General features: G+C 38.7%; 1 protein-coding gene across 4 annotated transcripts in view; it reads left to right on the top strand.

Annotated features, from left to right (window-relative positions):
* Nucleotides 1-14,576, top strand: part of Sima (HIF-1 transcription factor component sima) — a 32,315-nt gene that overhangs the window by 3,203 nt on the left and 14,536 nt on the right. The window contains exons 1-7 of one of the 4 annotated variants that reach the window (XM_070666475.1): nucleotides 2,817-4,103; nucleotides 5,620-5,804; nucleotides 6,143-6,291; nucleotides 6,616-6,801; nucleotides 6,927-7,162; nucleotides 7,538-7,644; nucleotides 9,347-9,494. In XM_070666475.1, the coding sequence (XP_070522576.1) occupies nucleotides 2,950-4,103; nucleotides 5,620-5,804; nucleotides 6,143-6,291; nucleotides 6,616-6,801; nucleotides 6,927-7,162; nucleotides 7,538-7,644; nucleotides 9,347-9,494 (2,165 nt within the window). In that variant the 5' untranslated portion in view covers nucleotides 2,817-2,949. Of the gene's footprint in view, nucleotides 1-2,816; nucleotides 4,104-5,616; nucleotides 5,805-6,142; nucleotides 6,292-6,615; nucleotides 6,802-6,926; nucleotides 7,163-7,537; nucleotides 7,645-9,346; nucleotides 9,495-14,576 lie in introns of those variants that run through there. The other 3 variants (XM_070666474.1, XM_070666476.1, XM_070666477.1) reach the window with 3 other exon arrangements.

Below are 14,576 nucleotides of genomic sequence, written 5' to 3'. Positions count from 1 at the left end.
GGGAACGAGGAAAAATAATGATTCTTATACGGTAGTGTCCTTGTGGGTTGAACGTCACGCCGTTTTTTTTTTTTTATTCTTTTTTTTTAAATTCCAATCGGAACGATCATTTATATTATATCCTCGAAATGTTAATTCACTCTTAATGACGCACGTGTTTTTCATAATTGGAAAGTAGCGGCAAACGCCGATCTCTTGACATTTGCGTTAACCCGACTCCAAACCATTCAAGGACTCCGTCGTTAAAAGATGATGCGGCAAAAGTAGAACACTGTGTGATATCGTGACGATTACGCGACTGGACAGCGGCCTTCTGGAAAGTTTTCTTTCCAAATTGCCGGTGCCCATCGCGTCTCGGCGTCGGCTGATTTTTTAAACGCATGACTGAAGCGAGGGCTGCAAAGCTAAGCTGAAAATATATTTTTCTCAATAAGAAATATCCTAGTTAAAAAATCTTTCCGCCCCCAAGTCTTCTCCAACCGAAAATGTACGCCGTGAAATTCGTTTAAGGGTTAATGCGATTCAGAAATACTTTGCGTCAGGTGATCACAGGATCCCAGGAAACCACGTCGTTTCCTGTGCAAATGTATTTTGTACGTAAATGTTCGCGGATATTTCTCGCCCGAATTGGCGCCGACTATTGTATGCATATCGTTTGTTGTCCGGAAGTATTCGTCATCGTTTACCCGAGAAATATTAAGCGCGATTAAAAATTCGCCGCTCACTCATTTGATCGTATAAAAATGTAGCCGTATTAAAAGCCGTATTAAAATCGCGGAGGGCTCGACGCAGCAAACGATCGCAGGATTATTTCCGTGTTTTCATATCGGTAGAATTTCCGGTTGACACGATCTACGCCGCGGAAAAAAATTGCGCGACCGACTTGAGGAATTGCACAGGATTGCGTCAGGATTGCGTGTCCGTCGTTTCAGATCCCAATTGCACTCGCAATTGGGAAAAGGCTGAATAAACGTTTGTGAGCGATTCGTAAGTCGTATAATGGTTCCTCTTGTTCTCCTCGAGCGCGGCGATGATCGCGTTATCTCTCGCGATAGAAATACTCATTAAGGCCGAGCCCCAAGCATTCAAATTACCGGAAAAGTCATTCGACATGCGACCGCAGAGAGTATCGTGAAGAATCTATATGCAACGTATGTGCTACTTAATGCAAAAATATTCTGATTGCGTTGTTTTTCACGCAATTAACGTTTCTTTCTGCAAGATACCGCGATATAGAGATCGTTATCGCATATTTCGTGCGCTTAAACACCTGTATTCGAATCATATCGTTATTTATTAGCGAATTTAAATAACTGATACGAATATTTATTCTGCAATGCAAATTGCAAGAATAGTTTAGCAGATATTGTTTTATTCTAACCGAATCCAACGTTTGATCTCGTGCGTATTATAAAAATTACGGCAAAATTCTGTAGAATGTATGGATTATATTTAAATCGGCAACTTTAATAACCCCCTCGATGGCAGCTCAAAAAAAATATTTGAAATGGTAAAAACGTGCTCGGTGAAATTGTTGCGTCGTGCACTCGGTGATAGAGTATCGTTATCGACGTGCCAGATAACGATCATTTGAAATGTCCAGTAGAAATGGCATCGCATTGCTACCGAACTTTAGTATCCCGCGAGCCGTGAAAGTGAATCAAAAGTGTCGAGCTAGTATGCGAAAACTTAAGATGATGAAATTGTTTAGAGCTGATGACTCAATAAACAAACCGTTAATCCCTGCTTGTTAATTCTAATTTCGGATTTAATTCTGTTAAGATAAAAAAGAAATAAAAAAAAAAACAGAAGAGAGTCTACCGAGAGATACAGCGGAAAAGATAAGCCGATAAGAGATAATAAGAAAGATCATTACGGCATCGGTTTCGGAAGACGACGGCAATACGATCTGTAGGGGTGTGAGTTTCGTTTTTTTTTGCGCGGACGGAATTAATCGAGATGTAACACGTGTTATCGAGGACTACTAAACGCAAGGAGAGGCCGAACTCTGTGAAAAATAAGAAAGGAACGGAGAAAATTAAAAATCAAATTAAATTAGGAATGAGAAATAACGCAAGACAGACGGGCGTAGTTGGATGTTTTATTTGACGAAATTCGAGGAGAAATTAGGATATTAATGAACTAAGTCTTATTCGTTTTGCGTTTTCACCTCTTTTTCCCTCTCGTACTAAAAAGCTCTTGATTGTACATCGATCACGTGGATCGGACATGATTATGATAAGCTCTTAGCGGCAAAAAAAATAAAGTGTACATGGTACAGGTGACAGGTAAGTAGCATAAGAGACACCAAAGAGATATTAAGTTTCGAGTCAGTAATAAATGGATTAAGCACAAAACGCAGGAACGTGCTGGAAATTTATTTTTACGTCCAACGATAATTAATTAATGAATAGCAAGGATAGTACCTTTAGTAGTTCTTTTAAGAAATAAAATATATCGTGTAAGAAAGAAAATTGTGAGTTTTAAAGAACTTGAATTTTTTTAGAAGAAAACAAAAGGGAGAAAAAAAAGAAAGATAGCAATTAAGAGAAAGATAATCGACAGTAATGAAGCTAACATAATTAAGTCGTAAAATTTGTTTGGGGGTTGTTTTATGTATAATAATGTTTCATATATAATTATTCAAGAAGAGAATTCATTTTTTAACAGAGAAACGCACAAAAATAGAAAAGGAAAATAAAGAAAGAAAAAGATTAAATCTTAAAGGTAAAAAATTTCTTTGTGCAATTAAAGTGTAAAATTTCTTTTGATTATATTACTCGAAGTAAGCATGACTGGAACATTTTTTAAGAAAAATATGATACGGTAAAGACAATTAAAAAGGGTAGGAAAAAAAGAAATAGAAAATTTGTAAAGTGAATCGTGAAATCGTGAAATTGAAGAGTGGCGACGTAGAAGATCAAGTAGATAAAGAGAAAGGGGGGAACAATGAACGCACGTTTGCACCAAGTGGAAGCTGAAGAACGGGGAGATGAGGCGAGGGAGGAGGGTGGAAACATCATCCTTGGTGATGGTCGTCAGCAGCGGGGTCGTTGCTCCGATCTGTGCGACGACTGGTCGGGTTATGCCGGTGTCGACGTGCGTGACATAGTAAGAGGAAACGAGATAAATTTCACGTCGCGCGAATTGTTGAAGCCCCCTCCGGCACCGTCTTACGGTCCAGCGATCACATTTAGCAACGTCAACGTTTTACCTGGCAATATCGGCGCACCCTCTGGCAGCATTGCGTCACACGCAGGTGATAATACTAGATCACGAGCCTGCGATATCGAGACGACGTCTTGCTCGACAATGAGATTTCCGTATGCCGGTGCAAGCTGCAACGTCGCGTGTAGTAACGCGCCAGCGACAATGTGCAACGTCGTTGGAACGGGTGCCGATTACAACGGTCCGGAAGCAACGTGGTACCGCAACGACGACGGTCACCTGGCCGAATCAGAACCCGGGATTTGTGCGGCGAACACCGCTTCGAGAGCTTGCCAGTTTGGCCCGGTTGACGTCGAGGATCTCGCCAAGTATTTCGATCTACCAACGGAGGGGTGCAAGCCGCCCTCGGCGGGCAATCGCACCATCTACTCGAAGAGATCGCGATATGGTCAGGTCACGAGGATGGATCGTCGCGATTTAAACTTCTGCGATCCACCCCCTTGCGCTCCAGTATCCGACGATCTAACGCCTCCCCATCTACGGGCTTGCGATATGGGTCCGAGCACTCTGGGATATTGTGATCCGAGCTACGGCGATTTACGGTCTCGCGATTTGCCGTACGATTCGCGCTTCCACGGCTCGCGATTTTGCGGCATGAGGGTTTGCGAGGAGCAGCCACACGAAATCGCACGGCACCACGATTTGGTACGGAGCGATCCGGGGCCGAACAATTGGTTCTGTAACGTCTGTCCGGAACTGTTCAATTTCTGCACCGAGGAACGGTGGCTGCAGTGCCCAGCGAGCGATCGCTGTCCCCTTTACGACACCTCGTACGCTTACGGTGCGAGCATCTTACCGCCGTGTATCTATGAGAACGATAACGATTACGATAACTGGCCCTACGCGGAGGACGAACAGCTCCTCGAGGATTACTTGTAAGTTATCGATCGTCCTAACATCCTTTTGTATCTCCCGTTCTTTCACACGTCGAATATCGTGACAATCACTAACGCTGAATTTATTTTCCAGATATTGTCGTAGAATAAAAATAATTTATTTAATATTAATTGAAATCTTTCCATTTCTTGTTAAGGTTTATTTAATGTAATTGAAATTGAAATTCTTTTTACGTTTTATGATAAAAGTCTGTTAAATTTTTTGTTAAATTTTTTTTTTTAAACTAGGTTGTTTCATAAAATTTTTTTTTTTTTTTAATTGAAACAGTTATGTGTCGTGACACAAAATATTTTACGCGCATCACCTAAGAAAGAGAATGAGTTGATTGTGTAATTTTTTCATAGGAATTTTCCGTAACGTTTAATTGCGTTGACTGTTTTGTTGGATTAGTTGATCAGTTTGACTTTGACTGGTTTAAGTCTGTCGGCGGTAGGAGGGCGGTGAGGGAAAGAAAACGTGACGAGATCGTAGGATCGATTTCGAAAGAAATATCGTTCGAAGGTCAGCCCGCTGCGATGATAACGCTTCGCTTCGCGATAACGACGGCATTTTCCCTCGATTGACGACCAAAAAAGGTGCACCTTCCGATCCTCCAGTAGCTGTACTTTGCAGAGATTAGCTGAAGCAATAATAATCAAATGCAGTTAAATCGAGCCAATACTTGAAGCGGTTTCCGTGATAGATAATCTTTTGCCTCTTTATTTTTTCCAAGACTTTATTCGTTTGAAATATTTTAGAGGAGTCCTTTTAAAAATTGTCTCTGTAACAAGTAGCATAGAAATTAAATTTTCAACGTTGTTGTGTGCCGAAAAAAAAAAAAGAAAAAACGCAGAGATTTAACAAAATGTCGAATTTATGTAATTGCACGAGGCAGATATAATTTCTGCCAAACTTCTACGCAAATGTTATCTTTGTCAAATGATACATGTGCATATTTGCGCTTGGTAATCGAGCGCAACTTTGCTCTGAGATCAAATGGCGCCTGCATGCTGAAACGGACATAGCTGATCATTATAATGCATGATTGGCATAACCGATGTAACGTAAATAATATATCGAGACGAATTAGCTACGATGACCTTCGTGAATCAGGCAATGAGACTTGTTTATCGCGCGTGATAGTACACCTGACGTGATATTTCACACTTGTCGCTCACGAGGTACTTGAGGGCGTCTGTTTGCGAAAAAAAGTCTAGTAAAAGATAGTCAGGAGAGCTCTCGTTTATGCGTGATTCATATTACGTAGACACTAAGAACAATGACTGCGCTCAATAGAAAAAAATCCCCTCCCAGATTCGATAAAAATTAAGAACATAGCGCCAATTAGATTTATAATTTTTACAATGCTTTCTTAAAATAAAATTCCACATTTTCACTGTTTGATAAATATGTTTGTAAAATATATTAAATGTGCGATAATGAGAGTCATGCCGATAGAAAAGAATTTATTTTGCACTTCGTAGATGAAAAAAACTTTTCGCATTGTTGCAGAAGTAATGAGAAGAGGAAGGAAAGGTCTCGCGATGCAGCTCGCTGTAGACGTAGCAGAGAAACCGATATCTTCACCGAACTTGCGGCCGCGCTTCCGATCACACCGGAACAAGCAGCACCCTTAGATAAGGCTAGTGTAATGAGGCTGGCGATTGCCTACCTCAAAGTTCGTGCCGTCGTAGATTCCAGTAAGTATTTATGCATGATAATGTTTTTATCGAACAAAGTTTGGTTTTCTAAAAACATATTAGACAATCTGTTAAAAAAAAAAAAAAAAAAAGAAAAAAAACGAATATAATCTAATAGTATAAATCTTTGAAATTTATTTAAATGTCTAAATGGCTTTAAACGTGGTTTTTTAATAGATGAATCAATAAAATTTAATTTAAGATTAATCTGTAAACTGAATTTACGACGTATGGACCAAATAAATCCTTAGCTGAAAAAGCAACTTGTTCTGTTGCATCTTAAACGATTTGGGGCTTAATCGACGTATCCATTAAATTTTGAACTCTTTTAATGCAAGTTCCAGTTTCGCTGGCAAAATCCGAGTCATCTGCGAAGATGGATGAGCTATTTCCAAAAGCTCTCAACGGCTTTATGTTAGTACTCTCTAGTGACGGCAATATGGTCTACCTCTCAGAAAACGTCGGAGATTACCTCGGAGTGTCACAAGTACGTCAAATAAACTTTTACAAACGTTATAGCAATAATGAGAATTAAACTAAGCAGTGGTAAAAAAAATTATATACATTATATTGTACATATTTTAGCATTATCGCGTGTATTTCGAAGTAATTTTGATAAAGTAATTTTCTAACGTTATTTATAATTAATTTTTGTTGTAATTAAAGAATTTTTTTTTTTTTAATGTGTATAATATATTTAGTTAATTTTATTATAAAAAATTAATTAGACTGTGGTTATTTCGATGATTATTTTGCTGCGTTTTTCGAAATTCAGGCTGTTAAACTTAACAGATCTCTATGCTTTGCATAGATGGACATGATGGGACAAAGTGTATATGAATACAGTCATCCCTGTGACCACGATGAATTGCGCAAGTGCCTCTCCTTGAAATACACAAATACGAATGAAAAACGTGCCTACAGCTTCTTCCTGCGACTAAAATGTACCCTCACGAGCAAAGGCAGAAAAGTCAATCTAAAGAGCGCTTCTTACAAGGTATATTAAATGATTTAATTGCAAGGAACCTAACCTCTAATATTTTGTTTTATTTTATATTTTTTCAGTGAAACTTTTTCAAACAAATTATTGTATAATATGCTTAAAATTGGGAATGCTTGTAGGTTATTCATTGCACTGGCAGATTGACGTACATTCGCGACTCAAACTCGAACTCTATGGAAGTTGATAGAGAAGAACGACGAAAAGATGATGAAGACGCGATACAAGACACAGGCGCTTCTTTAGTGCTCGTGGGTAGCCCTATACCTCACCCCAGTAATATCGAGATACCTTTAGGACGTCACACGTTTTTGTCGAAGCACTGTCTCAGCATGAAGTTTACTTACGCCGATGAGAAGTAAGTAAAGTAGCGTACTTATAATTCTATTTTTATGTACGTGCAAATCTGCAAAGTAATGACATTTTATTTATTGCGCGCTAATTCAGATTAATACAGTTCAAGTCGTTCTCAACATTGACTTGCATAATTAACGCAATGATTAAAATACTGTTGCGCCAACAATACTTTATCGTTCTTACCTTTATCGTTATTTGATAAGTTGTACCATATTATCGTACATCAGATTTAAAATTAAGATTTTTTTGTGACGCATTGCTTTTATAAATATACGTAGCATTTTTTAAATATTTAATATAAGTTAACAAATATTATTTGGCGTTACTGCTGGTCTATGTGATATTGTTTGCATCACTGGAAATATTTTTGCTTCAGATTGGCCGAATATTTGGGTTGGAGCAGCGAGGAACTGATGGGTCGTTCAATTTTCGAATTTTATCACGCACTTGACAACTTGGCTCTAGAGAAGTGTTTTAAATGCCGTAAGTATAATTTTTTTTCTTCCTTTCTTTTCTTTTCTAATTTGTAGTTTTATATTTGCCAAAAGTACGGAAAAGAGTGGGATGTAAGTCGATCGTTTTGCGTGAAAAGTCAGAAACCCGTAAAATTACGAGCTTAGCTTCGTTCGGAAAGCAAAAGAAGGATGAAGTGAAAGTCAGGGTGGAAAAAAGACGAAGAAGCGGTTTATGGTGTAGGAGTGGGTCGACCTGGGTGAATGACACAACCGGAGGGAAAAAGGTTTCAAGGACGATCGTATCTCTTATCGGTAGCAGTGCTACCCGACGAAGACCTTTTTTACGGCGTCCAGGGACCGCAAACTAACGAGTGACTAACGTTATCGACGTGACTACCAGTTATGCAATTGCTGCGTCTCCCATCTGTATTTACGAGCACACACGTGACGGGCTTTATCGTGTCGATTTCGGTAATTGACTCGTAAAACCGCAGGTAGATAATGAAAAGCGAGACGCGATGACAAAGTGCGAGTTCATAAAAATATCGAAAGATATTTATCATTTGACTGCCGTTTTACATTGAGATACAGCCGGGAGTTATTCTCAATGATGTATCGACCACATTACGACTGGGTTACACGTACTAAAAATAGCAACGTTATAACAAGTTTCTTCGACGAAACGAGATTCTCTTTTAATAGATATTTTATCTGATACTAGTAGCTAAGCTCGGCAGATGCTAAATTACTCTGTTGTGTTAAACAATTATTTAGAGTGATAAACTAATAAAAAAAAATTAACGAAAGCCATATACGCGTTTATTCGTGCGTTTTATCAAGTGCTATTGCAATATTTATCGTTTATTATTGCCGGGTTGAATTAGAACAATTTAGGAACTTTGCGTGTTCGAGCAATCCATAATGTCATTGCTCTCTCTTTCATCTCGGATCTTTCGGCTGAATCAGCTCTGTACGAATCTCACCCTAGTCACATTTTATGTGAACGTAGGGAGATATATGTCTACGGAACGGGATAATATATGAAGAGATTCTCGAAAAGATTGCCCCGAAGCGTTAGAATTTGCGACGTAATCCTATTACAGAATCTGAAACCGCAATAAAGTGCTTCACGTTCGTATTTCCGTGTTAATCAATTTCGCAGGATTGCGAAGTATAGCATTGTCATCTTAACAAAATTTTGATAATTCTCTTTTATCGTTTTTATACATATATTAACTAGAAAATTAAATTTATATTTTCTTTTTAAATGGAGATATAACTATTTTATTTCTATTTTTTTATATAATTGTTTTTATTAATAATTAATCATTTTTATTACTATCTATCGAGCTAACATTTTCTGACCAAGTTATATCGATGAAATTATATTCCGAATATTGATTTATAAAATTCCATCATTCTTTTATTCCAGTTTTAAATTTTGTTGTAATATACTTTAACATTGAGAACACACATACGTCTGGGTTACGTTATAATTTTAATTGGTATTTTTATTTTTTTCGTTACCATCTTGCTAACCGATGTATTCAGTAATTCAATTATTCCTATGCCGATCGATGGCATAAGGTTTGCAATCCCATGCCATGCCTTTCGTCAGCCAAAATGCGCGCGGCGATGAAGCGCGACTATAAAGTCGCGCGAATGTACTCGTGTGTTCAGAGTCTTAGGATGATTGCTCACTCACCAACATCGTATTATTGCTGTTTCAGTGTTCAGCAAGGGCCAGTGCGAGACCTTGGCGTACAGATTTCTCGGCAAGCGAGGTGGATACGCCTGGGTTGTCACCCAGGCCACCCTGATCCACTGTTCGAAGCAGCAGAAGCCGATCTCCGTCGTCTGCGTCAACTACATTCTAAGGTAGGATTTGCCAATACATTTTTTTACTTGATACTGGTTTTATTTAGTTATTAAGTCGGAGTACCTTCGATCTCGCTTGTATTTTGCATGAATTAAGTTTTAAAACTGTGTTAGATTACGTCAATGTATTCATTATTTTTTTATTGAGAAATAATCGAGACATTACCAAATGATATTCGATTATTTCTTTCCACTTGCAGTTTGCATCAATTTCCGCAACTCACAATATACTGTGAGATTGCGTCATATGTAATAGCAATTTCGCAAGACTTGCGTTTCCGATCGGACGTCCGCATTTATTAATTCCGTAACGTTATCGCGTGTGAAATTAAATTACCGAAATAATTATCGTTTCTTTCATTATCTGCTTTGTTTGTAAGTGAATTATGTTATCATCGTATTGCTCGAGAAATTGCAAAGTATCAAAGATTGAAATTATGATGTAGTTTACACGATGATTTAACTTTGAAAAAATTAATTAATTCGTTTTCCTTGTCCTTTCTTTCTTGTATTATTTTTTATTTAAAAAATTATCACTTTACCGTCACAGCCCTTTAAAAAGAACTTAATTAAATTAATTATATATTTTTATTTATCCGTGCGCGATGATGAATAAGATAATTCGAACGTCAATGTTCAAACCCGTTAATTTCGCGTTCGCTCGATTAGTAGGATATGCAAATTGTTTTCTACCTAATCACTACGGGCACGCTAACCCGGTAACTTCCGGGAAAAATCATCACAGAAGTCACGCGAAGTAGTAAGTACTCTCGATTTTTTTTCTCGACGCAGATTCAACCCTCGATTGGTCAAAACTCAGATTATAATAATTTTTATTATGATTTGTTAAAAATCGTATAGAGATATATAATAAACTGTTTTATTAATTACACATACTTTGTATAAGAAACATCAGATTTTCATAAGTGTATAAATATTAATTATTCTTACAAACATCTTTTTGATGGGAAAAGAAGAAGTTTTTATCTTCGTGTAATTTGTAGATTGTAAGAATCTTAATAGCCTAAATTGTCAGTAATCTTATCTTTCGATTAAAAGAGTCAGTCTTTTTAGACGAGTCTAAAAGTTGCCTCTACAAAACTTTTCCACTTTGATCTTTTATTGCTGCGGAGTTCTAATTTTCTATTTATGCTTTATTGCGTGTTTTTCTCAAACGCCATATCATTCGAGGGTTAATCTCGCGTTTTTATAGCACAAGGAGATAGCCGGATAATTTTCTGCTTTCACGTTTCTGTCTTTCTACAGTATACCGGCTCTCTCCTTGCGTTTTAGCGCTTTGTATATGTCTGTCGAAGGTACTCCGAGTAAATGCGAGTTCCACTTGAGGGTAGATTTGAGAGGAGAGCAGCAACAATTCTATTTCGCGAACGTTTTCTTTTTTTTTTTTTTTTGTCAAAATTACAAGGGACATTAAAGAGAGAATGCCGTACACGGCTACATCCCTTCTGCGGAAAGTACAACTCTCGCTATCGATGAACAGATGAAACGAATCTCACCCCCGCGGCGCGTACGTTATCCCCCTTCCGGTCGCCATAACATGCGTTGGATTTCCCGGGATAACCGATCCCTTTCTCGGAGAGGAAAACGAAGGAAAACCCCTTTTGCCTTCCACCTTTTCAGGGCGGCAACCGTTCCTATTGGTGGCTAAAAGGTAGCTGGCAGATTTCGGCGTCATTCGCGATTCACCCTCTTAGATTCCTGCTATTTTCTCGGATGTTTCACCCTCTTTGCCTCCGCCGTTTCTACGCTTCTCCTTTTCTTATTCCTCGTCTTTTCGGCGCTCTCAATTTTATCATAGTTAGCCAACATTTTAAATAGTTAAGTACGTCGATATGTTAGCAAATCTTCTTCTTCATATAATCGTCTCTCATTTGTGTGTATTGCAAGGGAGGTTCGTGATATCTAGCTGCCGCTATTATCGCTAATTGATCTGTCGCATGGATCGGTAATTAACGCTCATTCGTACGCTTCTCGTAGTCCGTTCGATCCCGGGGAACGTCGTGCGTTCCCCTTCAAGTTCGCGCTTGGTCGAGGTCGAGACGAACAGGCCGACGCTTGCGCGTCGCGACGTCGTCGTTATTGTCGTTCCTCTCGCGAGTCGGGTTCGGGGTCCCGTCGATACCCGCGTGCGCGTTTAGCCGTGATCACCCGTACGTCGTCGACCCGCGACAGTCGAACGAAAGCGAGAGCGTCCGGCGAAAGTGGAGTGTCGCGCAAGCTCAGTCGTAATCGCGATCTGGTGGGTGAAACTGAAGATTTTCTTGTGCTGCCGATAGTAATTGTCGCAAGTAAGAACGAAAGTCATTTAAAAATTGTCGGAGAGTAAATTAAACAACACTTAGAGATGCGCGAATCATTTTGTGCGATTGTACCGAACCGAATCTTTCTACATTCGAATTTAAATCGCGCTTGAATTAATTAATATTTAACGCAAAAAATTAAAAAAAAAAAAAAATACGTGGTTGTCATACGAGCGCGTTATTATTCACTGTATTTTACATTAAAGTTTTAAGTGCAACGGACGGTTTTACTTCAGCAAAGTTACGCGTGCGAAAACAAACTGCGAGACTAAGATTACATGAGATGTGCAGTTCTTTTCTCAAAGTAATATACATATTCACGTTGACATGCATGCATACATATGAAACGAGATATTACTTTCCGCTTCTTATGCGCGTTCGACCGGTTTTCTTGTAGAGATCCTTGCGAGGATCGTCTTTGGAAAGTCGCTACGCGTGAAACCACTGCGAGTTATACAAACAATTGGGCTCGTTACGAAACGTTGACGTTACGTAGAAAGAATCGCATTTTTATAATTTAATTACGAAAAAAAAAAAATTATATTTTTGTATGCAAAAATTGTGTATCTATTAAGAAGATCGATAGAAAGCTTTCAAAGTCAGGTTTTTTTTACGACACTTTTTTTTTTAATAAATATTGATGGTACGATAAAAATTCAATCGCAAAAGTATGTGCATAGATAAACTATAATACTTAGCTGAAAGTCGAAGAGACACTTTGCGACGACCTGTGACATAAAGAAAGGCACTAACGTTAGAAAGGATTTTAATTTATTATTTTATCATTACTTTTATCACAATTTATTTTATATGATTTCTATTATTATAAACATAAAAATTATTTTCGATTTTGCTGTTAAGCGAAAAAAAAAAACGATTTGAAAGTAAACAAACACTTTTGTCGTTGACGAATTTGCGAACAATTTGGAAACTTAGGATTGACTGTGCCAACTTTTTGGCAACTTTACTTAACAAGTGAGCATATGACCGTCTTTATCTTTTTCTTTAAATAAATACACTCAATCTGGTCATCGGTCAGGCGAAGTTATTAAAAAGTTGAAACGATTGGTTCTTAGTGATTCAGACGAGCAGAGAGATTTGTACATGTGTAGATAATCGCTGCCAAAGTGTCAACCCTTTTAAAAACGCGCGCAAAGTGCATTGTAGGTAGAGATTTGACGTAGACCACGTGTTTACGGCGTCTGAAAATAATACCTCACGTCCTTAGCGTCAGTCGCCATCGTCGTCGTAGTCGCAACAACGTTTTGATCTCGACCCGGTTACGCGATACGACCTCGCGTAGCCGATTGACGGCTCGTTTAGTGTTTCGTTTCGCATCTCGAGTCGGCAACCGGCTTGGCTGGAGCAGTTCTAACACGATGAAGACAGCTTGGCGATCAGGAGGGTGACCGCTCGAATGTACGACACGCATAAATTGTCTTTAACTCTCATCACTCGAGCTATTTATAAATAAGCATATAATGGTAGCCAAATAAATTCGCGTAATGATGGAAATTAATATTCATAAACTTATTAAAAATATTTTTTAAAGAACTTTGCAGTAATTATGCGTTGCGATGTTGCGCCGAATATTGTTAATAATTTCGCTGGTAATTGACGGATGTTAAGTTTTATACGTAATAGCCGCGCAATTTTTTTTTATCACCGATCTTATTTCAGTCAGATTACTTTAGACCCGGTGTATTTATTGGGGTTTAATCGAGAAATATGATCGGTTTTTTTTTTCATCTCCTGACGTTGACTGTTGCATCGAGAGTCTACATCAAGCACAGGGACTTGGGACCTTGAGAGCTTAACCAGATCGATTGCATAAGGGATCGCTTTCAGCAATAGCAGGCGGGAATGGGAAGGAGAAGGGGAGAGAGAAAAACTGTGGTCAGATCGATTCGAATCATACGACCTCGATCGATACCTGTCATTAATGTTTGCCACTGTGATTCTTTCTTGCGTGTCCGGCGTGTTCAGAAGAGCGGAAGTAGAATCGAAACAATTAATAAATTTCAAGACTTGAAACGTGCAGATAGTCAGGAGGCGCGAACGTTTAGCCGAAGAAAAAGAGAATTTTCTTAATATAAGTTTTGTAAAATTCACGAGTTTCGACAGTCAAGTAATTTGAGAATTTGAGTATTTAAACTCCGGATTTTGAGGAGGTAATCGCAAACCCTATCGTAACCAAGAGCCAATGCCACGGCGTGATTCGATTTGGCTTCGACTAGTTCATTGTCCTCAATTAAAATCGTCGGGTGCCACGGTGCCGTATTATTTTTAAATTTTGTTCGCCGACATTCTTTTACCATCGGCTCTCCGAGAAGAAGTTATTGCCGAAATATATGGCCGGGACGTGTAAATAAGTATAAAAGTGTGCGCGGGATGTGACGGAGGAGAGAAACGACGAAGATTTCGGCCCGGTCGCCAAAGCCCCACTTCTCGAAACGATGTCATCTCTCAGTCTCTCTATTTAGAGATAAGCGGCGTACCTTTCCTTGCAATTTCATAAAGCATATGTACAAATATTTGTTTGCTGGTTATCGAGATTTACGGCTCGTTGAAAATTTCCGATTACACTCGTGTGACATTAATATTCTGAATTTGCCGGCCGGTAGGAAATTGTATATCCCTCGCGTTACACGGCCGGCCGTTTTACATATGTAAAACTAGGATTGCAGCATTGATCTGAATATTTATGGACTCCCGAGAAATATCCCGGAATTCATTCATCGATTCGTTTCCCGGTCACTTC

This window comes from Cardiocondyla obscurior, linkage group LG15 (genome assembly GCF_019399895.1).
Source record: "Cardiocondyla obscurior isolate alpha-2009 linkage group LG15, Cobs3.1, whole genome shotgun sequence".
Taxonomy (NCBI): Eukaryota; Metazoa; Arthropoda; class Insecta; order Hymenoptera; family Formicidae; genus Cardiocondyla; species Cardiocondyla obscurior.
This window is presented reverse-complemented; position numbering and strand designations above follow the sequence as displayed.